Source organism: Chelmon rostratus, chromosome 21 (assembly GCF_017976325.1).
Source record: "Chelmon rostratus isolate fCheRos1 chromosome 21, fCheRos1.pri, whole genome shotgun sequence".
NCBI lineage: Eukaryota > Metazoa > Chordata > Actinopteri > Chaetodontiformes > Chaetodontidae > Chelmon > Chelmon rostratus.
The window spans coordinates 14725914-14751598 of record NC_055678.1 but is presented as its reverse complement, the minus strand read 5'-3'; the positions used below and the strand labels follow the sequence as shown (position 1 = coordinate 14751598).

Sequence of the window (25685 nt, the reverse complement as noted above, 5' to 3'; positions counted from 1 at the left end):
CACACAGTGTTCAGAGCAGTAAATGTTAGGACTGACTAAAAGTTGAACTGATAATAGGTTTCACTGCTTGCACAACTAATGATAACGAGCACTGATAACTTTCAATTACCACAACACTCTCAGGGTACGTGTCGCACATACCAAAACATTTTCAACTTAAAATAAGATGAGTTCTTTGAAATTAAGGTGAACGTAACAAAGCTGTGGTTTGGTGCTTAATAAATCTGGGACACTAAAGCTTTGATGTGCACTCACTTGCAGCTCTTGTCCTGGTTTTTGATTCAGTGCATTTCCCTGTTCGCCTCTGCCTCATACGGCAAGTCTAACTATCTCATCTCACCCTCGGATGACACCATCCATCTCGCTATCTGCAGGACTTCCCTTCTTCTTCATTATCCAGGAGTCTGGCGTGAAATGTGAAATGTGCGCATCTGGACGCCCTTTTACTAGCACACACATGGGTGGACTATGACAACACACTCACACTGACTCATGCTGGGGGGGTCAATCATGTTCTCCCTCACTAATCAATAAATCCAGCCCCATAATTCCCTTCTCTAATCACAGAGGGAGAATGAATATGATGTGAGGAGGACTTTCTCCTGCGGCCTGATAAATGCTCTGTCTCACCTCTCGCCTAAGTAGTCTCCGATGACGGTCTTGTTGAGGCCCTCGCCTTTGTAGAGGAACTGCGCGATGTCTTCGGGAGTGTGCTGCAGGAGGTCGTTCTCCAGCAAGAACTGAATTCCCTAAAGAGGAAAAGGAGAAAACACAATGGCTGCTCGTGTCAATGGAGGAGGGATGATGGAAAATGACGGGGTTTCATGGCTGAGAGTGGACGGACCACTGGAGGCTGTGGTGGCTTTTGATGAAAACACGAGGACGTGCCGTACCTTCTTTGGATCCATGTTGAATTTCTTCCTGCCCATGGCGATCTGTTTGTTTCTCTGGGATGTTTTACTGCGACACAGAAACATGAATGCAGAGATCTCATAAGGTTACTCCACTTATTTACCCTGAACAACACTGAAAAGAACAGACTGTGAAGCACCTGAATGTCAAACACAACAATATACTTTATTTATAGTCGCAACTAAAAATATTATTTCCTGCCACATCTGTTCTTCCCATTATGTGTGTATAATGGGAAGCATGTATGAGCCTGATCTGAAAAACACATGCACACGCACCAGCTCAACAAAAAAAAACAAAAAAACACGGTGTATGGACGTCAAATGTGTGTGATGCAGGTGATAAAGTGACAGATGAGAGGACAAAGCAGGCGTGTCCTTAGCGACAGACAGCACACACTGTTCATGTATGGAGACCATGCCTGGTGGATTTATACTGGGCACATATGCTGCACAGTGACAGTCGCTGTTTGTTTAATGCAGCTGTTGGATGGAGCCAGTCTAGTCTGGCTTTTGCATACAGTGCATTGTATAGAATGGAGTCGTTAACATGACAAACAATAGGTGTGAGCAAGCAGCCAGGTAGATATGACATCCTGATATTCTTATCATATAAATTCACATAATTTCCAGCTCTGTCTGTCAATCAAAAACACCTTTGTAATGCAGCTGTCTTTAATGGCTCTGACCTTACATGCAAATACCAGCTAAGATAGAGGCAATGAGTCAGCTAAGAGCCGTAATTCTACTGCTGGTTATCTATGACTGCACGTAAAAAGCAGCACGACTGTCATTTAGAGCTGTCGAGGCCATTATCTGTATGTTTTCTGGGAATTTGGGGATTTTAGTGACTTGAGGAGCAGTTGATTTTTTCAAGGCTGGTAACATTTTTAGATTCAGCATCTTAGATGCTGAAGAAAAATTACGTGCATTACTGCCATTGTGCAGAAGGCTCTCAAACAACCTTAAGACTATCATTTAGAGAAATGAATGATAAAATATACTTTAACTGAATTAATGTATAAATCATGTGAAAATATCCAAAGCAGCTGAACACTGTAAAGGCTGTTATTGCTTTAGCACTGGTGTCATAATGTTTCTAGGTGAATGAGTCATGATATACACTCAGTGGCCTCTTTATGAGGTGCTTCTGTACTGTCTGATCCAAGACAACAGCTCCACATACGTTTTTGTTGACACCTTCACAGAGGTGTTAATTCAATATGTTTTAGCTTTGAGGTCATAAGTAAAGGTGGTGTTGTACTGGACTTGTTGAGTTTAGACATTCATAGCAGAGCTGTTGAATTGGATTGCAACAGATTGTACGGGTGTACAATCTAGTACAGTTCATGTAGCCTTTTCAAGCCACGAGGCACTTGAAAATACTATATTAGTTCCATCACATGCACAAACTCCATCTGCGTCTTCGCTGACTTACCTTTCTCCAACGCACGTCAGCTGCTCGATCTCCGTCATGACCTCAGCTATCTCGAACTTCAACCTCTGAGGGAAAGAAGCCAGACAAGTCACAGCTGGTTAAAACAGGAAAAAGCATTAAAAGGGACATAGAAAGCACCGTACGCGGTGGAAAATTCAGCGTGTTTCGTGAGCAAATTGGGTGTGCAAAGATGTACCGTAGGTCAATTTGCATTGCTTACAGCATGCAAATAGAGCTACAGGGCTGCAGTAGATAGGCAAAAAGAATGAAAAGGTCAAAGATTAAGACTAAAGCTCAGACATTATAACAAGAGCATTCTGTGTTCAGAAATATTTTGGAAAAAAATTCCATGCTTGCATTAAAATAATCTGCTATCAATACAGCAAAAAGCAAGACTACCGTCAGAGCCACAGCACCCTGCTGATGAACAGGGGCTTCTGCTGCTGTGCAGACTGTGCACGCTCATTTGGCCGAACACACACCTCAATATCATCGAGCAGCTCTCTCTTCCTGCGTCGGATGTTCGACAGCTCATCCCTCTCCTCCAGGGACAGGTCCTCGGGAACTGAAACACATGATGGAGAAAACACAGGGCGCCTTAACTCTCAGCTGCACACAGCTCACGTACCCACTCGGCTCACTGCAGATGAGGGGAAAACAGAAGCGAGCCCTGAATCCAATCTAGCACCCGCAAGTTCGTAAGGAGTTCACAGAGAGGGAGAATGGAAAAGGATTCATCCTCCTCCTCGTACAGTTATGTGACAGGGTTGCTGCTGCTGCGCTGACTGTTTCACCTTGTTCAGCTGGAGAAACACATGTCAAGAGCCTGCACGTTTGTCTTAATTAACTTGAGAACAAGAGGCGGAAAAGGGTCTTAATTATTCCACTTGAAAGTGTTTCGCCCCCTCCCTCCTTCTCCACTTGGCTCAGGGGAACATTCTATTAATAAAACCAAACCAGATTAAGTTCTCTGTCATTAAAAGTGAATTTGGTGATTTAACACGGACTACGACTCTGATTCCCAGGCCATGAGGGTCTCACAGCTCCGGGCAAAAACGAGCGAGACGGGAGGATGACTCGCTCTTCACTCTTGTCTCTCTATCTTGTTTTTCAATCTGTTATCCCGCTCCTCTCTCTCTCTCCATTTCATTCTCACCCACGCACACTTTATTTCTCAATTTTCTCCATCATTCTGAAGCACAGAGAGCTCGTGCGATCTTGCTTCATTAAGCCAGCTTAGAGGCAGACAACGCAAATCTCTCAACAGGAAAATGGCACATCTAATATCACAGCCGCAGCTTTGTGCCTACATGTTGCTAAAGGAGAGATATATATGAAAAAAATAACATCACTTGTTATTTTCCCTCGCAGGCAGGAAGCAGCGCCAATTAAAGCAAAACAAGGTCACTGGGCTCTGGAGGAAGCATTCAGCCCACTTTTAATTCAACAGCTTGGAAAAGAGTTGCATTCAGGGGAGCCAAGTATTGTTATAGATAGTATTCACATTAACGCTCAGACAAAAAGCACTTCCTAACCTAGTTGTTTAATCCTGCAGCACCATGATGAGGGTCAGAAGCAGTGGCAGAAACAGCTGAGGGATTTCCTTTGTGGGCCCCGTTTTTAATAGACAAGAGAGAGGGATGTAAATGTACAATGACTGAAAGTATGAAAAAAAGACGTTAATTAGCGCCGCGAACCTCCGGCAACCTCTCAGCACTTATGCAATACAACTGTGAACACTGTGAATGTGTCTCTAAAGCCAATTAGTGCTCTTAAAAAGTTTCGTGCCTGCTTTACGTAATTCTTTAAAGTTTTACTTGATGAATGTTCTCTAAATGCTCGGCCTGCAGGCCCTAAATTGCTTACATCTGCTCATCTGTCCTACAGGATACCTCAGACAGCTGACAACCTGAGGGAAAGATGCATCACTCTGACACATGTGTGGTAAATGTAAGGCTACAGCCAGCAGCCAGGCAGCCTAGCTTAGCATAAAGTGTGGAAACTGGGAAAAAGCTGACCCGGCTCTGTCTAGAAATAAAGTCAAAAATCCCACCAGCACCTCTAAAGCTTGAAAATTAACATGTTACACCATGTTTGTTTCATCAAATTTTACTTCCAGTTGTTTCCAGCTGTAACTTCCTGCTTCTAGTCTTTATGCAAGGCTAAGGTAACAGTCACTTTGTGGTTTTTAACTGCTACTCGGACAAAACATGTTAATCTGAACATCTTAATTTGTGGTAAGTATTTTATAGTTTCCTGAAATAGACGAAACCCTTAATGACAGTCGAGAAAATTATCAGCAGATAAATAAATAATGTGAAAAAATGCTAGCTGCAGCCCTAACATTAGGATTACTCTCCTCTCTTTTTTTTTTGTAATATGTTGCTTAGAGGAAGATGATGTGCCAGCAGCAGACAGCTCCATATTTTCCACTTGCCTCAGGCATGGATTAGCTAATGGACATATCCACTGGCTGCAACTTGCATGATTACAATCTTGATTCATTACAAATCTAATGAAAAGAGGAGAATGCTCCCTTTCACGAAAGCCTACTGACATTAATGGCAAAGCATTTCCATTATCCTCCAATCCAGGTCCCTCTTACTGGATATACTTTAATATATGTCTTTCAAACCACACATTTGATAATAGAGATGACTATAAAACCAGTGCAAATGTCTCTGTTCCAGTGGATAATCTTGTTTTAGTGAAGGAGGGGGGCTCCTCCACAGAGGTGGTCCACCAATTACATTATTAACACACTTCCCCCTCTGACCTTCTATGACTCACTCAGGAAATGAGTTTAGTGTCTTTAGCGAGTACAGAGAAAGTCACAGGGCCAAAGGTGGTCGTTGCCTTTCTATCGGCTCAAAGCAAACACAGCCACGCTTGAATGGTAATCTGTTAAAATCAATTACTGGGTGGGTCTTTGCTTCATAGTAAACGATAGATCTTGCAAGGGTCATATTGTCCAATAGTGGGGTAGCTGTAGCTGGTGAGGAACTGATTTTGTGTGTGAGATAAACGTGCAGGAAACTCAGTGACTTCTAAAAGAAATCTCCTATATGAAAGCTCAGAAATCCACTGTATCTGGCGCTGGGTTGAGAGGGTCCAAAGGGTTTAAAGTCCAACATGTGCACCACAGAACAAGAAGCTCCAGTAATTTCCCCCCTAAAAACAAAATCCCTCAAAATCTACTTTTAGGAGTAAATCCCCTGCTGCTCTTCACACCCAAAACTAACAACTGTCCCTGACCACCCACTGAAACCAGAGGCTTTGATGGCATTTAAACTAATGCCGGGATGCTCTGGCACGCACAAACTCTACACCACTTGCATCAACCTTCAGTCTCATAAATTATATGTTTAAGCCCTTTGTTAGAGTGGACAGACGGAGAGAAAAGAATCCAATTTCCAGGCCTTGAGAACTCATTCAAGGACATCCCTAAAACCAGCATCCATACCGGTTGCACAGCGAAGTACTCTGAGCACATGGAGCTCAGAGTGGGAATCCCACGCTCACTTACCACTGGCTGCGGTCCCAGTTGTCACTGACTCGTGTGAGAGAGAGAGGATTTGTCCAGATCTGCTGGCTTTAAACTAGCGGCTACACCCGCAGTAATATCTTTTAAAGTGGGTGAGCTTTAAAAAAAGATAACCCTGTTACCGTGGCTGGCCCTGCAGCACACTGGCACACATGCAGGGGAGCAGGACAGGCAAGGGAAACTTCCCCTGGATCTAGACTCTAATCTGAAACCAGCCGCTCCCAATCCCCCTAACTGTAGACGATGACATGCTCTGCATTAAAGCCTGGGTCATACATAAAGACAGACAGACGTGTGGATAGAATTGCACATGAGCACATCCACACCAAGGCCAGCTGGCACTAATCCACTCGCCCTCCCCGCCGCTCTGTAAACCCAACACGAGTCTGCTGAGAGCGGAAGTGTGATGTATAACAGCGTACACACAGATGTTGCCGCCGACCAGCCGCTGCCTGCCTTTAACCTACTTTAACCTGCCTTTAGTGATGCTAGATATATTTATGTGGTAGTCAGGTGTAGCTGTCTGCAGAGCCACTTTGGCTCTGAGCCACTAAGCAGGGTGCAAATGCCATGTAGCAACAGAGATACAGCGAAACTGAAACTTCAAGGCTCTGCTCCAAAAACAAGAAAAATCCCACTGACATGCCCATGGACCAAAACCTCAACAGTATTACACGTGGGTCACTCTGTATGTCCAATACTCTTTAAACTCTCATACTTTAAACACAACACACCTGAACCAAAGAGTTTCACAGCACAGAGAGAAACAACAACAGACAGAACAAGAAGAAAGGACAAACCAACTATAGAGCAATCAATTAAACAGAAAACATTGCACACAAGACTGTTTGCACGCTGACCCGCAACAGTGCTAAATTATGAGGTATGATGAGCAGCAAAGCTGACATTAATACACTACTGGCGCATTTTATCTTAACAAACAGATGACTTCCTTCAAACTGCATGAATTCCTGAAAAACTGACGTACTTGTGTTGCGTGTGGTATCCGTGCCTGAGAAGTCATGCATTATTACAGCGCACAGTGCTGTTGCCTACTCAGTAATAATTCAGGAACAACAGTCCTGGCTGTTCCGTGAGAAGAGAGATTTGGGGAGCTAACATGGTTCTGAGTTTTTAACTACCGCTGGGGTCCCGAGGAGAATCTGGGGCTCGGGCAGCTGAAGAGCCCTCACACTGATTGCTCTGGTTAATCTGCAGTTTTGGGAAGGGACCCCCCGCTGTGAGCGCATTTGTTCGAGTGTGCGGTTGCATAGGAGGTGGTCTGCACACGATGTCCTGCTTATATCACACATCTGCTCAGCATCAGCGCTATGTCAACATTTGATTCGATGAACACCGCTAGTAGAATGTGAGGGGCCTCCACTGCCATATGCATGTGGCAGCCAAAGTAACCATAATCTGATGATTTGATCGGCCTGAGAATGAATTAGATGGACGCTGTTTCTTCTGGCATCCAGGCGGGATGAGGGACTTGCACAGACTGACTGCAGTCCAAGCGGCTCCCTGTTCACCCGCTGCAACAGGCCTCAGATCATCATCCAGGTTTTAGGCAGAATTTAGAGGGAAGCTGTAAAAGCGTCTATGTTAATATCTTTCACTTTTATTCTCCCACGGGGCTACGACATCTAAAACTCAACAAAAAGGGGCCAATACACTGGAGTTACACAGAGTTAAATCCTCTTCACTGCTATCTACATCTAGTTCACAGCACTTCCAATCACTCCAGAATCTGGATTGTACAAAATGTAATGGTTTTTATGCTGCGTTCGCACATCGTCAGCAGAATGGGAAGAACAGGAAAACCTCCTGTTATTCTGATAGTGCTTCACATATAAAGGGGTGAGAAGAGTTTTTAATGATAATGTAGTCCCACCAATACCTGCCAGTTAGCTAGCTGGTTTTGCAGTGTTACGTAACTGGAGCGACTCACTTACAAGTGAAACCAGACACAGACAGTAAACAGCTCCCTTAAGTCACCCAGTTCGCTTAAATTTGCGTTAGACGCAACTGCTAGCGAAGGTGACTCTGCGACCATTTTGCTACGGCTTTGCTGACATTTCTGTGATTCATTGGTGTAAACATTCATGCTATTGTCTGATATTTTGATTCACCGCTAAATACCAGAAAAAAGACATTCAACAGCCTCAAGTCATTTCACGTTCCATGCTAATTAGCAAATTTTAGCATGCTAACTTGCTGAACTAAGATTTTGAACGTGGTAAATATTATACTTGCTTATTATCAGTTAGCATCATAATGTTTGCATGATCGTTGAGCCTAAGCACAACCTCACTTAGCTGTTGGCATGGCTGTGTTGTTTAAGGATTTCCTTGCTGTAATTAGTGCAAATTCAAGCTTCGCAGCGCCAAAGCTAATTCAGAACTAATCCTGGTTTCAACAAACAAGGATGGAAGACATGGGTGTGACAATAAATGTTGAATGGCGTCACATTTTAGGGATTATTTCCTGACAGACGCTGCAGTTGCTTCCTGTGGCTGTCAGGTGACTGACAGGGAGCAGAATGAATGCAACGCTTTATCTGATATGAACACACTCATTCCCATTACTGTGATAGATATCAAGCTTGGGAGCAATTTTGAAATCGGTATTGGGTTCTTTTCATTCTATACACGACAAAGAATGAGAGGAAATAAGTTTTGATATCTCCAGTGATGATGAGTATGAGCAGACACCAGCAGGGAGAGGGTCAACCTGGATGACTGGCACTAACTTCAGTCATTTCAGCCTGCAGCTCTGTGTCGGCCTTCAGCCTGCCTGGAGGTTTAGGATGTCCCTGTGATGGTTGTGCGCCTGCCTGCAAAAACACTGACTTTGGCGGACCACCCTGATCCCACTCACAATGAGCTGCCTTTGATCAAAACAACAGAAACCACCCACAAAGTTTAGATAATAGGTTCTCCCTTGGCATTGGCTCCAAGTTCACTCCAGTTCCATATAGATGGATCTTGTTAAAAATGAAACTATCCATGGGCACCTGCTGGATCAAACATTTTCCAATAAAAGCGGCCTTGTCCTCACCGAGTCTATTTGAAACAGAGAAGAAAAGAAAATATACACTTGATCGTAAGAAAAAGTACAGGAAATGGCATGAAAAAGTGCCAGGATGCGTTATTAAGGTGAGAACGAGCTGGGCGTTGGCGTGTTTCTCCATTTCACCGAAATTAGGCGTGGATTTCTCGAACACATTACAGCTCTGCTGCGCTTAATGTCTGTCTGTGTTCCTCCCCGACTCCAGCTCATTTAATTTGCCGTTGCTTTTGTCTCCCATCTGCTCTCTGTCTTGCACTTAAAGGGCTTCCCCTCTCGACAGCTCCGAGCAATAATTCCAGGCAAAGAGCACCTCTATTCACAACAGCAGATATGTTGCCTTACTGACAAACTGCTACAATGTCTTGTCTCTCTCACACACCCACACACACACACACACACACACACTGCCATGGTGATGGGAACATGTCAGGAAGCCTCCCCAGTCTCTCCCTTAATCAGGTCCATATGTAGTCTTCTCTCTCAACACTGCACTTTGTTACAAGCTCGCGCTCAATCCCTGCACATCACGCGCCAGCACTGTCTGTGTTTGTGTATTTGTCTTGTTGCATGTGGTATAATGTACTGTATGTTTAATCTTCTAATGTTGCGCCACAAAACCCATAATCTTGGCAGTCAAAATGAATTTCTGTTCTTTCCAAATCTCCCCCTAAGCCCTTCAACAACACAGCCAGCCTGCCGGGTCAACCAATGAGATTGTAAAGAGTACATTTTAGCACATTTTTTTGGCATCTGTGTGGACACACATAAGAGACACATTTTGTCTAAACAATTGCAGACGTTCGTTTCAGGCTACTGGGGCGTTGCAGGAAATTTACGTGTGGTGAATTAAATCCAGCTCCGTGTTTTTAGAGGAGAAATTCCTTCTGCAGCCAGGTGACTAAAACATGTAAAGCATGAAAGATGCTCAACATAAAGCAAAGTCTTTTAAAAGGTTTTACAGATAAAGATACACTTATATACCACCATGTGGTGTAAATGGTATTTTTACTGGTCAATTATTATTTTAAAGGGATGGTATGACAGTTTGGGAAATACACATATTCACTTTCTTGCCAAAAATTAGATGAAAACAGCCAGCTGCCCGTAAACTCAGTTTAACACAAAGACTGGAAAGAGGAGAAACCTGTCTGTCAAAAGGTAACAAAATTCTACGTCACATAGTCTCACATAAAACTCCAACATGTTGTTTTTACACCTCAGTTTTCGTATGAATTGAACAAGACATCAAGTGTCAATAAGCAAGATTTAACTAGCTTTTTGTTGCCTTTGGATTGAGCCAGGCTAGCTGTTTCCAGTCTTTATGCTAAGCTAACGATCACAGGGTTACAGCATCATTTTTTGGCGTACAGACATGATAGTGATCTTCTTGTCCAACTCTTGGAAAATATGCACATTTCCTAAAATGTCGAACTATTTCGTTAACAGCAGATGTCTGGCCGAGTGTGGAACTGATTTTTGCTAAAAGCTAAGCTAAGCTAAAATTTGATCTGTCTGTTTTTTCAAACCACCTACTTTTCTTTTTCCCAGCTATTGTACACAGTTAACACTGGAGTGAAAATACCGAAAAAAAATGCAAATGAAAACGTCACCACAACACAAATGCCTATCTGTGGCGCAATTTCTTACAAATATAAGGAAGCAAGGGCTGACAAATGTCTGTGATACTTTACTTCTCACTCTTCAAAAGATGACTGGAACTGGATGGCTGGAGCTACTTATTGAGTTAATTAATTTTTTTCTTAATTTATTGTTTAGTCTGTTTAATGTCAGAAATAGTGAAAAATATTCATTTCGACGTCTTCAGTGGTCAAAAGTGCAAAAAATGTTTAGTTTACTATTATAGAAGTCAAACAAAACCATAAGGTATTCACATTTGAGTTGCTGGAACTAATGATGTTTTGTGTTGTTTTTTATTTTTTAAAAAATCACTTAAACACCTAACCACAACAGCCACTGATTAATTTTCTGTCAATCAGCTAACGGACCAATCTCTTCATGCCTTTTAGCCGTGAGCGGATTCTGCAGCAGGTCTCTGGGGTGACGTTAACACGCAGATGCAGAGAGACACAGATGTCGGAGCTCTGTTCTGCTGCTGCCGTCTCACCGTTCAGCATCAACCACTCACAATGAGCCACCCAGCCTCCCAGGACGAGTATAGCTAAAGAGCAGCCACGGCTCGCCTCAAGTGACTGTCTGATGTCCTCCCACACACTCACCCTACAGCCACAACAAAGACCATACCCTAATCACACCAACTTCCCCTTCTTTCCAGCTAATCCCCCTCAGAACTACAGCAACAGACGCCAAGAAATCGCACATAGAGTGTGTTGATTCAGGTTCTCCAAAAGCCACCTTGGTTTGGGTTTCATGCCTGCCGGGGTCAACGTGACTTGTGAAATGATGTGAACAATGTGAAATAATTGCACAGAGTCAGGTGTCCATTAGGATGGAGGAGGTGACTGCAAGAACTGCAGGGGAAGAAAGCCACCATTTTTCCTTCTGAGGGAGATATTTCTTTGCAAGAAAAGACCAATCAGCAAGCCAAGGTGTGTATTTATGTGTCTGCACACAGACACTCCCATGTGTGCACCGTTAAAAGGATCTCACAGACAAAACAGCCGTGCCGCAGTCAGATACCGTTTGTTATTTTAGCACACACTTTATCGCATTTAGTCCAAAGAGAGTGGAAGAATTGAAGGAAAGGACTTTCCCGTTCAACTTTTCCCATGGTCAGACAGACAGCAGAGTGTTGACTGAGACAGAGGGGTTATCAAGGTGCTTACACAGGAAATATGGTAAAGGAAATCTCACAGGACCCCATCAACAAACATTTCAACACACTTTGAGCCGTCTGAACCTTCAAACACAAGACATATTTTGTTTAGGAGCCTCGGTCGTCACAGACATTTTTTATTCAGGCGCGAGGAATTTTTAAAAGGTGAATTCTATCAATTCCAGCGTTTTAATATCCCTGCCTCCCAAAAGAGCCGTTTACTCGCCCTACATTAATCCCTTGACTGGAGCATCATAAAGCTGCTATAAAGGAGCGAAAACACAAGAAAGGCAAGTGTTGAAATTCATGGCCTCCATCCAGCCGCTCAGTGAGCTGCTTTCCAGCCAATTTCTGCTCCTGTGTTCTTTCCACTTCTCCATCCAGCTATACAATGATGCTAAAAACAGACACATGAGTAACAGAAACACTTGGGATTTCAAGCCTGTTGCTGATTTCCATTCATTTCAAGGCCAGGCCCTGTCTGCTCTGTGGCATATAAAGCGAGCAGAGAAGCGCCCGCTCTGATTAGCAAGCGCAGTAAACATGTACTAATGAATCCCATGCTATAGCCGAGTCCTGCAAATACTTTCATTCAGCCTGTAGCTGAGTTTAGCTGACAAGTATGTGCAGGTAAGTGCACCCTTGTGCCAACACCACCATTATTCCACCAACTGATGCACTTCACTGAAATGATCTGATGTGGCTCACTGTCATATCCAAACTTACACCAATAGTCTCCTATCTATATTTATATAGGGAGGACTTTTTCCCCTCTGCACAGGGATTATGCCTCTAACGTTCATGCCTGCTTCTTGTCTGCACAGTTGCTGCATCATACTTTAAAGAAACCTTGATTTTATTTGCAAATCGCAAGCAAGTCTTGTTTCATAGGCAAAGCAGTCTGCTCAAACAGCTTAAACCAGCATTATTTGATTCTTTTTGGGCCACATGGGGGCAGCGCAACAAGCTGTGAACACTGGCATGTCACAACCTTATAAAGTTGCCGAGCATGTTAGCAAACAGTGCCGTATTTACATATCCAGTAAAAACACAGCAACATTAGCATCCGTTTGATGAGTTTAGTCCATTGTTCACTCCTTTTAGGTCCACTGTAATCTTGCCCAAGTCCTAAGAGAATTATCTGGCTCTTTAGCTGCTAAATACTCACCAGGTAGTCACTAATAGCACGTATAATCTTTTTTGCTGGAAACTGCTGCTTGCTGCATCTGGAGACAAATTTAATGAAAGCTGTGATCCAAAACTGTACCTTCTGGACCCTAAAACCAAAACAATGAGTAAAAAAGATGCTAAAATGCTCCTTAGAGCTGAGAGGAACTGCAGAATTACTTCTTCTCTTTGCATTCGTCACTACAAGCTTCACATTTGACCCACTGTTAATATAAAAATATTGATTAACTGAGCTTTAATAGAGACTTTGTACCAAGGGCGTCTCAGTTCAGAAACTTCACCATCTCATCTTCAGTTTTGGTAATCAGTAACTCTGGTCACCTGAGGGCAGCTCCCCATTGTTTCGGCTTCATGAGGGGTGGCTTGTGGGAGTCTTAGCTGTTCATGCACCATTTATTAATCCTAAACAGTATCATGACATCTGTTGGCTCTTTTTTTCTGTTGTTCTCAGACTGCTTCACTGGTGCAGAACAAATTATAGCCCCAACTTTGAGCATATGTCGTACAGTTTGCATGCATGCTGCACATGCAGGCGTGAGAACGCGGCCCCTAATGCACGCACATGAGGATAATGTGCACATTTGGTGGCATGCAGAAAAGCACCCCAGAGAAATAATGCACAGACTGCCGCTGGACAGATTCACTGAGCTGAAAGGCTCTGACATCAAAAGTTTAGTCCATAGTCCTATGATTTTTATAGAGACGTTGCATTGAGATTTCTTGGTTCCAGTCCTGATCTGGGTCTTTTATCAGCTGATACCAAGTCCAATCTGACTAATTCTGACACAGCTTGTTTTTGACGAGCTACTTGACTCAAATACAGAAGCTGCTGATTCAATACTATTAAACTGATCAGCTTAAATTCTTATTATAATGTAAATGACAGTTTAACCCCTGAAACTGATGCATCACTCTTGATGAAGGTGTAACTCCGACTTGAGCTGCTGAACGTGATTGCTGGAGACGGATTTAGCACTGTGACACCAGCGTATCGAGGTAACCATGTGAACAATGTTAAGTGATGTGTGCAAGCCTGCAAGAGGCATTGAGGGTGTGACTGAGCGAACGAGACCTCTTAATTACTTTAACATTTATGGTAAGTTATTTCAGTGTTTCACGCACGCTGCGCAGTGCTGCACGTAATCTCCCTGAGCTCGTGCCGTGTGCTTCCAGCTCGATCACAAACGGAGGACCTCTGCTGCTCGCTGACATCCTGTCATGTGACCCAGCGTCCCTCTTTGACTGGCCTCTTGCATACTGGCACATGTGATTATCTCAGTTTTGAGGCTACACTCATGTTTTCAGTGAGTCCACAGACAAAGAACATCTAGACCACGATGACACGCTAAAACCTCTCCCCTTAAAACACACAACAAGATGAATTAGATGTTGTTTGTGCAAAGCTGCCTTTTTTTATGTAAAGCTAATAAAGTGTCAGATATATGAAGGGTTCTTCGCCCCTGGGTCGTGAATATGCTGTTAATTTCACTGAAATTGTCCATCAGACTTTAATACATTTTTGTACAATTTCTGCTCAAAGTTGGCACTAATGGAAATGTGAGGGGTCACCAAAATCCTCTGGGGACCATGAATATACACAGCAAGGTTTATGGAAATCCCCCGAAATATAATGAAAATGTACATATCAATATAAGGACAAGAAGAGTATTATTAATGAAGGCTATTCCTACTTAAGGAGAAGGCTCTGTAACTACATCAAGATCAGTGAAATAGGTCAAACTGTCACGTTCCCACTTCCATTCAAATTGAGAGCAAAGCTCAGACTGGTCAGACTGGAGAATAACGTGGGGAAAAGAAGTGAGAGTCCAGATGAGGCTCTCCCCTGGCCCTGCTAATCTCTAACAGTTTAACCGACAAACTGTTATCAGGCTGTAGCCGTTTGTTTACACCACACTGGCTTGAAGGCCCTCAGCCCACGGTGCAGTTTGGATTATCTGCTCAGAGGCAAACTGCATGTGTGTTTCGGCACTATCCCATAGCTGATAGGAGACCAGGAGATGCAGCCCCCATGCGAGCAGGGGGCAGGTCAGGCATGCAGCTGCATAGGTTCAGCTCATTCAGCTTTATCACTAAATCACACATCAGGTCTGTGCCACTAAATGCTATCAGTTTAGTTTATTTTTTACCTTTGGTTTATTATAGCCCAATGTTAGTTAGCTTCTATATGCAATTCAATCATTTTATTAGCTTCCTTGTTGTCCTTATAGGCACTTCCTCTCTTTATATTCCTGTTGTCTACACTATTAATGCATTTAAAGTCAGCATCTATACTAGTCCATGTATTGCACATACTAGATTTTGCATGATTTGCAGCATTTGTGATAAAAAAAAGTGTCCTCGCCATAATTTATAGTGCATTAATCCCCTGTGGCATCACTACAGAGCTCAAACATCACTGAGGGGCTTTTTCTTTATTTTCTATATTTTTGTCAAAGGGTGTAGGTCCCACCTTAGCTCCATCCTCCACATGGATGGCTGCCAGTCACATATCTTATCAATCCCCACCAGTTTAGAGGCTTCAAACGCCGACACAGTGACAGCAACTTCAAAGCCTCACAGCAAGACATCAGACAGATGGAAATAGGTGCATGCATGATAAAACTGCAGTGTTTCTGGCTTTTCTGATACCATGAGTCCTAAACGTGTTTCTGCACAGGAGCAGCCAGACTCTTCCTCACTGCTCTGTGTTTCTGACAAATGCTCCTTCGTTGTCAGGTTGTAAATCACGACAACCCACTCTGGTTGTTTTTCTAGGAGGGTCTGCAAAAACAAACTACAACAGCCCACAACATCCTGGTTCTGAAATACCTCCGTGTCCCCTGACTCAAACACATCCATCCACGCCGTCCATCCATCCGTGCGCCCGGGCTGAGGGGGGGAGAGGGAACCAGTGTGCGGAGGGGAACAACAGCCTTACCATGATTGTCTTCATCCATATCGACTGAAGCGGGGACCGGGCAGTCCGGCAGAAGGTGTGTCCGGCTGAAACCTCGCGGAAAATGTCTCTTTTTTCACTGTTTTTCAGCAGAATTGTCTCTGCTTTCCGCGCTGACAAGCAGGCGAAGCCGGTGTGTTGACACACAGACGGGTTAAGTGGACTCCTGCGAAGATGTCAGCGGCGAAATGAATGGAAAAAAAAACAGAGAGGGAGAAGCCGAGGGTCTGGTGCTAGGTGAAGCGGGCGTCCTTCACTGAAGACGGGTTAATTTAGCCGTGTCTGACCGCGACGTGAGGCAGCGGCGGCGCTTGTCCCTCTCTGCTCCATCCTCAGCTGCTCCGTCTGCATTCAGCTACACTGCAACCACGGCGACGTCATCAAGCCCCGCCCCCGCAAACAACACCCCCACACCTACACACGCATACACACACACACACGCTACAAGTACTTCAACTTAAATATATGATGAGACTATAAACTTCCAACCATATACCAAGCAAAGAGGGTTTCCTGCCAGTGGAGAAAACACAATACAGTGCCTCCAGAGTGCCCCTCCTGTGGATAAAACGGGGGTGGATCTAGTATTTTTCTAAATCAGGGGCCTGAAATGGGGCCACTTTTCACACAGAGGGGCCAAGTATATGTCCACCATTGATGCAGATTTCCTATCTCGGTGTACACCTCACTGGTCATTCATCACGTTGGATTTAACAGTTCCTGCCAAGAAATGCAGTTGTTATTAACATCCAAGCTGCGTCCAAGTCATAACCACAGGAATCTTTCCCATTATTAACTTCGGTCCCACGTGACATAAACGCAGCATCACTATACGTACAAGTAATTATTTGAGGTGCCATAGTTTGTGACATTTACCTGTCTGTAAAGAGCCAAGCAATGATTGACAGGACAGGGGCACTTCATAGGTCAATCACAGTTCAGCTGGGGCCAGTGCCCCAGTGGCCCCACCCCTGGATCCGCCCATTGGATAAAACACAATTAAGTGCACTGAGGTGCCCTTCAGGAAGGGAAAACACCATGAAGTGCCCTCTAGGGTGCCTTTCTAGGGGTGAAACTGTGATGAAGTACCATGTAGGCTGCACTACATTCTAGAAAAAGGTTTGGAACTTTTTCACTATTAATACAGCTGGTGCCTTTTTTTTTTTTTTTTTTCAACCGTGTCCCTCAGACAGCCAGAGTCTGCCACTGCCCCCAGGTTGCTAATACCCCCAAATTCCCAGAAATAACACTGAGGGAATGTCCCGGTTGTTCTTAATAGTAGCTATGACCCTGTGGGAGGATGTTGTTATCCATCAGGGACAAATATAAAAGAACTTAGAGGAAATTAAGATTCCGGGGGTCGTAATTGGTGAGTTTAGTTACGTCAGAGTCCTGCAGGACATGCTGCAAGTAAACATGTCATAAATAAATACCCAGTTTTACCCTTATCTAATCAACCTATTTGGAACCTGAACATTAAGGTGAATGTTAATTATTGCCCTGTCCATTTTCAGTTTGCTTCACCGGGTTAAACTCAGGGTTGATTTACAGCTTGTCTGACCATTCATGAGGTCAGCCCAAACTGGTTCTGTTCTAGCAATGTTGCCCTTCCTCGGGATCAGAGTAAAACATAACTATAATTAGGAATAATGGCCAAAGAACCTTCATTAGATGGTTAAATGATGCATGGTGTATTTTGATGATTCCTCTCTACAAAACACTAAGACTTGCAGCTTGTGTTTAGTTACACTTTAAGGCCAGAGGACAGGCGCCTTGGGCTCAGTTAGGGGTTAAACCCTCAATAATGTGAAGGTAAAGCAATAAGCATTACTGATTTACACAGAAGTATTTGCTTCATTTATGATCCACTCTGTTGCCTAGAAACACCTCAGGTTAAACTCTAAAGGAGCATCTCTGATTCTGACCTTTCTTCAGCAGTTACGTAGGCATGACAACACCTCTGAAGGCTTGTGGCGAAAGGACTCCAGCTCTGGGACTTCCTGTCTGTCCCTGCCCATGTGAGCTCACATCTCACCGAGGCTTTTCCAGGGAAGATCCCGGTTTCTCCAGCGGTGATGTACTGCAGAGAGGAATATGAGGGCAGGACCCAGCGTGTGGTCCAGAGCTCAGGAAGGGAGTTGTACTGAGGACTCATTGTGCAGCACTACAGGGGGACAATGGAAGAAAGTTACAGAAAAGGAAGTGATGTGATCGGCCTTCCCTCCTCCACCCTTACGATATTATGACGTGTGTCACTTCACTGCCAGTGGTGGAATGTAAGTACATTTTCTCAAGTACTGTACTAAAGAAGAATTTGAGGTACCTGTAGTTTACTGGAGTATTTTCATTTAATGATTGCATTATACTTTATACTTCTTCTCCAGTACAATTCAGAGGGAAATAGTGTATTTTTTTTACTCCACTGAGTAGAATTTGAACTTGAATTTTCACTTTTTACAGTGCGGTACATCCATTTTCTTCTTTGAATTCGACGTGCCTGTTCATTTTTCCTGCAAGCGGCCGATCTAAACATGTACGCATATGCTTAAGCGTGCAGAACCAGTCTGACTGTAGCTGTGAATTATACAGTGAGTGTTTGAGTGTGTTGGATTTTTCCTTTTGCTCATGCAAAGCTTAAAATGTTATGCAACTGGTACCGCTGCATGTGTCCATTGTTTCACACACCAGGAATGACCTCAGAGTTACTGGAAAGAGTAAATCACAGACTAAATTTACACACATTTCCAATCACTGCTAATTTTGTTGGTGATGTAATACACTGAAAATACACAGAACTTGTGAAGTTGCATATGCTATACATAAAGTTTTTGAATACCAGTACACACAGTATACTACAGTGTGGTAGGTTCAATTCATCAGCCTGTACCGGTCAAATTTTTAAAGATCAAAGAGTGGCCGTGGTTTAATCACCTTTAAACATCAATTAGTTCAGGCTCAGAGAGCATCAGTCTAATAACCTGATCACATGTTACTGTTGCAAACGCTGCTCTCTCCCAGAAAATAATATTTTTATACTCCAAGTGGATGAGGGCAAACTGTAAAGCTCTTTCCCAAAAAAGAAAATGAATGGTCCTACATGTTTTTCCCCCTCAAAAGCTCTAGGCATAAACAAATAGTGACTTCACAGCCTCGGCAGTTACAATTAATTTGCGGCCTGTTCCCATAAATTCCTCCTCACACACCCTCAAGGGCCCGCCTGCAGCCAGGAACCACACACAGTGGTTTTCAGATGGCGTCTTCATCACTAACTCTCCTTTTCTTCTAATTTTTCTGCCGGTGTATCTCTCTGACAGTACACCAGAAATAAAGGGGGTTTTGTGTGAGGGAAGCGAATGCCGTCAGTTTTGGGAATAGTCCTGTGTTAAGTGCAGATGCCCCGACCAGAACAGGAAGTGGCTCCATTTCCAGCTACAGTGAAGCCCAAAGGGTGGAGTCCAGCACGAGCTCTCTGCCTCCTACAATTCAATTACTTCCCTCTAATCAATTAAACTCCGGAGTTAATTCGTCTGCTGTTCACAATGTGCACAGTACCAGGGTTTGGGGCATTTAGAAATGAAGCATCTGTCTTCCACATAAACCAAAACATGTGCCAACAAGAGAGAGAGTCAAACTGAGGATATCTCATCTCAAACATCAAGTGAGTTTAAAAATAAAGAGCAGAAGATGCAAGAATCAGCCTTTGCTTGGCTCGGCCTCTTTGATAAATATTTGACCCGTAAAACTTGGCCTCAGTCTGGCATCATTCTGCCCGCACTTAAAGCAGCTATATTTATTTTTCCCCATTTACAAGGCAGCAGTAAAAAACATTGCATGGACACACTCCATATTTCACTGGAAGCGGGTTCCTACAAGGCAGCATATGTCAGTTCCACTGAAACATCCCATCCACTCCCTGCAGGGCCAGGGAGTGGATGGACTGACCTTGAGGCCTAGTGAGTGGTCATAAACGACCATGTGCATGTGCTGCAGTCTGATTACAGCAGCACAGACTGTACACTCTGTATGCATACATGTGAGAGCGACAGTGATAATCAGGTAAGGGTATGATTTTTATTAATTTTTTACAGTGCATTGTGCACAGAATTGTATTTTGTCATTTGGTGGGAGATGTTCATTATCCCCTTGTAAGTCACCAAATGTAGGCATTATCATGTTAAGGCAATTTTTTGTAGTTTCAGTGCTAATTTCTCATCTATTGTCTGGAGCCGCCATAAACCAGAATGGAATGCACCCACAAGACATGCACTTTCTGAGAAAGTATCTTTACTAGGAAATAAGAGTCTTCAACCATGCCAGCGTCTAAATGCTAATGTAATCCTAACATTGTCAAAATGCTGATGTTCAGCAGATATGATGTTTACCATCTTTGTTTAGCGTGTTAGCATGCAAACAGTTGCTAATTAGCACTAAACAAAATACAACTGAGGCAAACAGGAATACCCAAGTATTGGACAAGCCATGATTTTGACCTGATGATGGCACCGGATGAAAAGTCAGGTCATCACCAAAGTTTTTACAGTTCATTCTGAGGGGAACACAAATGCCAAATTTAATGGCAAATATTTCCCATTTACTAAAATATTTTCTTTCCCTGAGAACAAGTGTCCAGATGTAGACAATCGTATGTCAAGTTGAGATTTTTGCAGTTTGCTAAGCCAGTTTCTCTGATGACAGCAGCCTACATAGACCAGAGTGCAATACAGAAATGACACATGCACTTTCTGAATATGCGACGTCTCGCTTTATCTTCACTGGGAAAAGCATCACGCTGTTACTATCACACTTGAAATTATACCCCACGGCAAGAGCGTGCAACAAGTTCTAGTCTCTGGTGGTTGTTGACAGATTTTCTGGGAAATGTGGCACATTGCACCAATTCATCAGAATGTACATGCTCTTTTCCAGACACACACAACAGAAACCCCTAAATCCACATACATCCTGTCAGTGTGGACGATTTCTGCACAGCCTCTTCAGTGTGGCTTTTTCTTTCCTGTCCTCTAAACAAGCTCATCCGAATTTTCGTGCCCTGAACTTTTGTTGCACTCATCAAGGAAATGACCCTGTGCTGCGTGGACCGGATCCGTCCAGTGCATCTCTTGGCTGCAGTTGTACGGCAGCAGCGTTGTAAGCGAGTAACCTGCTTCATGACCCATGCTGTTATAATGAGGTTAATGTTGAGCCATACAGCCTCAGAGTTTCAGTCAGCTGTATTAGAGTCTTATTTACTTTGATTGAGACACGCTGATGATTCAGTGTCTACTCACTTCTCCAATTTGTCTGCTTGTAAAATATTGGTCCAAGTTAAAGCAACAAAATGACATGCTGCATTTATCTGGACTGTGTTTAGCAATTAGGCTGAGTCAGCCACACTTGATTTATCCCCTCTCGCGTGTCACTGAGGAAAGCCTGCCGCTGGTAATTCAGGGTCCTTCAGAAAACAGAACCCAGAAATAATGTCCGCTGTTGGATGAACACACAGTCAAAGCTGGAGCTCATGGGGAGAGTTTATTTCTGTTGAGTTTCTGAGGAATTTCTGAATCCTGTGAAACCCACACACATTCCTGCTAATGCAAACACACAAGTAACGTGACACACTTCCTTTCTCACAACGGCTGAGAGAGGCGATGGCGGCGAAGAACGGAAGAGACACTGGAGAAAGAGAAACACGCAGAAAACGAGAGGGAGGACAAAGGAAACACGTGGGACATCTGTCCGACTGGAACCAAAGTGCCGCTGTTTGACTGGAAACTTCCCATCACGTCCACAGCAGCAGCATGTGACTCACCTAACAGCTCGGATTGCAAAAATGACTCACGGCTGATTGTCAGATTGTCATCAGAAAAAAGGAATAGATGGGGCTGGACACAAGACTCAGAAGTGCCCTTTCATCTGATGACTAAAGCTCTATATGCTGCGTGTCACTGTTAGTGCAGAGTGAGGACTTATTTTTAGGAAGCCGTGCATCCGCCGTCACTGACTGCACAGGGCAGCCTGAATACAACCTGAAGTAAACTGTACATCCATCTGTCACAGCTCCACATGCCGCCAAATAAGCAGCTAGAGGCGGTTCACAGCTTTCAAAGAACAAAAAAGAATGAGTTTGTTTGAAATTGTCATGTTGTGCAGCTGCAGAGTATTTTTGTGAATTTATTAGCGTGTGTGCGTAGCGAGAGGGTGAGTTTGATAGAAAGGCCCTCATGGGTGGCAAAACATTATTCCTTGGTGCAGCTGTGACATTAAAAAAAACTGTTTGAAACTCTATTATCAGACCAGCATTTGCCATTTCTCTAATCACACTCGCTTCTACAATTGAATTCTCTGAAAATCCATCAGACGCCGTCATTCAAGCCACTGAATGATTCATGGCGTTGCTAGTTATCTACAGGATCTTATTACCGTGATATATAGGCTCATATTGATCATATGGGAACCAGAGATAGCAGCAGCACAAATGCCAAAGCCTCGGCTGATTTTAGCCATCTGCTTTATGCACTCGGTGAAATGATGAAATCCAGGGAATAACCTGTGAATACTCTCCTCCTTTAGCTTTCACTCCATTTAAAATGTTGGCTCTCTCCATGTCATCCTGTTGTGAGGGCCACAGAGCACATTTATGCGTCGATTGCCTGCAGACTGTCAATCTGACTCATATGCAAATGAGAGCACCATGACGGGGGTCATTAAATCTCGGTGATTATTTAGAGAGCTAACGGTTGAGCATAATGAGCCGATAAAATGACTTTCCGAACTGCAGTTTGGAGGAAGATGCATGTGAGCTGAGGGCCACGGGGGGAGAGCCGAGCGTGACACTGCACAACAAAGCCTCACCAGCCACAAGTTCTCTTTAATATTTGTTCTGGCTTGTTAAAACCCTTTTCCTCCCACCTCTGATGTGAAGCTCTTGCACCAATCCTTCTTCCAAAACCAGTTGTTGTAGCGAGATAAGACAGAAAAACTCCCAGTGACACAACGCCCACATTTCTCCTCAAATTGGGATGTTAAAGGCGTGAACATTCTTTACGCGCTAAAGCAATCTAGAAGTGAATCAAATAACTCTGTTGATAACGAATCTCTTCCTGCTGATCACCAGTGGATCCAAGTGTCACTGAGTGTCGGATTAGAGGCTTGACTCACAAGTTTTGATCTGCCTCAGCTAAGTCCGGCGAAGTGAAACCACATACATGAGAACAAAAGAATAATGCGAACACAGCATGAAAACGATTACAGGAATAGTCTGACATTTTGGGAAATATGCTTATTCACTTTCTTGCCAAGAGTTAGATGAGAAGATTAATACCGCTCTCACGCTACATATGAAGCTACAACCAGCAACCAGGTACCTTAGCTAAGCATAAACAGGGCAAACAGCTAGCCTAATTCTGTCCAAAGGTAACAAAATGGACCCTCCAGCACCTCTAAAGCTCACAAATTAACATTATGTTAGTTTAAGAAAGTGTTTTCTGTGCGGATTAATATGTTTTCTTCACTGTTGCACAGAGCTAGGTGAGCTATTTTCCCCTGTTTCCGGTTTTTATGCTAACCTAACCAGCTACTAGCTCCAGCTACATCCATCTTTTCTGACTCTTGCTGAGAAAGCTAATAATTTCCCAAAATGTTTGAACTGCTCTTTTAAATCTGCATTAACTTCATTAAGCATACATGTTGCATATTTAAGCTATATTGTGTTGAAAGATGGACAATGATGATGCCAAAACACGGACATGCTGCAGTGAGTAAAGGAACTAGTCACCAGCAAATACAGATACAGTAGATGAAGGGCTGATAATTTCGAACTAGCAGTGTAATATGTCAAATCTTTTGGAAAAGCCCAGCATCTCTGAAACTCATTCAAGACATACTAAATCCTAAAATATGTTTTCTTTCTGGAGATGTGTGAAGACAGCCTCGAAGCAGTCTTCCTCTTAATGTCTTTTTCTCAGTTTGAGATCCTAACGTCCCGCAGTGTGACTCCACAGTGTTTTACAGCCTCCCTGATGTGCAGCGACAGGCCTGTTTATCCTTCATTAATCTCTCTCCTCTGCTTTTACTCCCCCCATTTAATGGCAACGTTTATCCTATTAATGTGTTGTTTGCTGGGAAAATCCCTCAATAACATAATCCGGAGTCAAGGTTACTAATGTGCATGTCTCCACCGTGTGTGTGTGTGTGTGTGAGTGTGTTCACTGTGTGTGGACATGTATTACTCACATTGTGGGGACTGGCCTTCCTTTTGGGCACAAGTCACAAGTCACACAAATCATTACATTTTGGGGTGAAGACTTGGGTTGGGGTAAGGCTAAGGTTACGGTTAGGCAAGCTGTGTCAGGGTAAGTCTCCAGGAAATGAATGTAAATCAATGTCTTGTTGTCTGAAGTGATGGAAACATGACTGTGTATGTGTGTGTGTGAGAGAGAGTTGATGCTACACTGTGTGGTTGCCATGGAGTCACTGATCAATTGATGTAGATATAAAACCATCACAAAGATGATGGTTACTAGGCATGAGAGAAACAGTGAAAGGATGTATGTGTGTGTCTGTTAGGATCTTAACATTTTATATTTTCCTCTGGTTGACAATAAAGGTTTGAACATTATCATCAACTGTCGTTTTTACGGTAAAATTGTGAAATGCTGTCCCCTAGTGTTCACATGCAAAACTGCAGAGTGATTGTTCTTTCAGCGCATGCAAAAAGGAACACACAACCACAGATATATTTGTGGATAAAGTATTCAGATCTGCTACTTTAGTAAAAGTAGAGTACCAGAATGTACAAATACTGGAGAACAAAATAAAGATATAATACTGCTTAAATGGATAAAGCTGCATCAATATGAGCAGAAGCCATATTTGGCTGCAAGTAAAAACAATCATAGAAATCATATGGAATCATTTAAAGGTTTTGTTTTTCAAAGGTGCAACATAAAAATTCCTCTCACACATATATGCATAATCAGCAATTATGCAACCCTAACAACAGCTGTCCTACTGCATAGTAAGTACTTTTACCCAGTGGTTGAATGTAACTAAGTACATTTATTCAAGTACTGAACTCAAGTACAAATTTGATGTACTTGTACTCATACGTTTTTTTTCTTTTCACACCACTGTCTACTGCTACACTACATTTCAGAGGGAAATATTGTTGCTCCACTACTTTATTTATTTATTTATCTTTTTACATCTTTAGTTTCCGGTAACTCTACAAATTAAGATTTTTACATACATAACATAGAATACAAATATCTTATGGGATATGTTTTGTTATAAATTAATCTACAGAACAGTATATAGTACAGCTGCAACGATTAGTTGATTAATCAATTGGTCGATTGACAGGATTTTTCATAATTTCTACTTTTGTGCTATTGGTACAACAAAACACAGAATTGTGAAGGTGTCACTTTGGGCTCTGGGTAATTGTGACAACATTTCTCATTATTTTCTGAATGTTCAAAAACCAAAGAATCAAATGACACCACCTCAACCAAGACCAACAGTAAAATCTCACTTTAGCATGAATAATAATCTATACATATAATGCTAGCCTATATTATGGTAGAAATGTGACAGGGGACCTTTCTCTGCAATAAGTACTTTTGCTTTTAATACTTAATAATAAGACCTAGAAATAAGTACATTTCCCTAATGCATATTTTTATGTAAGCAATTTTACTTGTAAAACTACTTTTACAGTGTGGTCTTAGTATTTTACTTGGAGCAAAGTATCTGAATACTTCCCCCACCACTGCTTTTACCTT

General features: G+C 43.0%; 1 protein-coding gene across 1 annotated transcript in view; it reads right to left on the bottom strand.

Moving 5' to 3' along the window:
* LOC121624410 (cytohesin-3-like) overlaps positions 1-16037 on the bottom strand; it is a 31174-nt gene extending 15137 nt beyond the window's left edge. Inside the window, exons 1-5 of the mRNA XM_041962020.1 lie at positions 15886-16037; positions 2832-2914; positions 2350-2414; positions 894-960; positions 631-749 (exon numbers count right to left, since the gene is read on the bottom strand). Coding sequence (XP_041817954.1) covers positions 631-749; positions 894-960; positions 2350-2414; positions 2832-2914; positions 15886-15904 — 353 coding nt within the window. The 5' untranslated portion in view covers positions 15905-16037. The remainder of the gene's footprint in view (positions 1-630; positions 750-893; positions 961-2349; positions 2415-2831; positions 2915-15885) is intronic.
* Positions 16038-25685: the final 9648 nt, after the last annotated feature.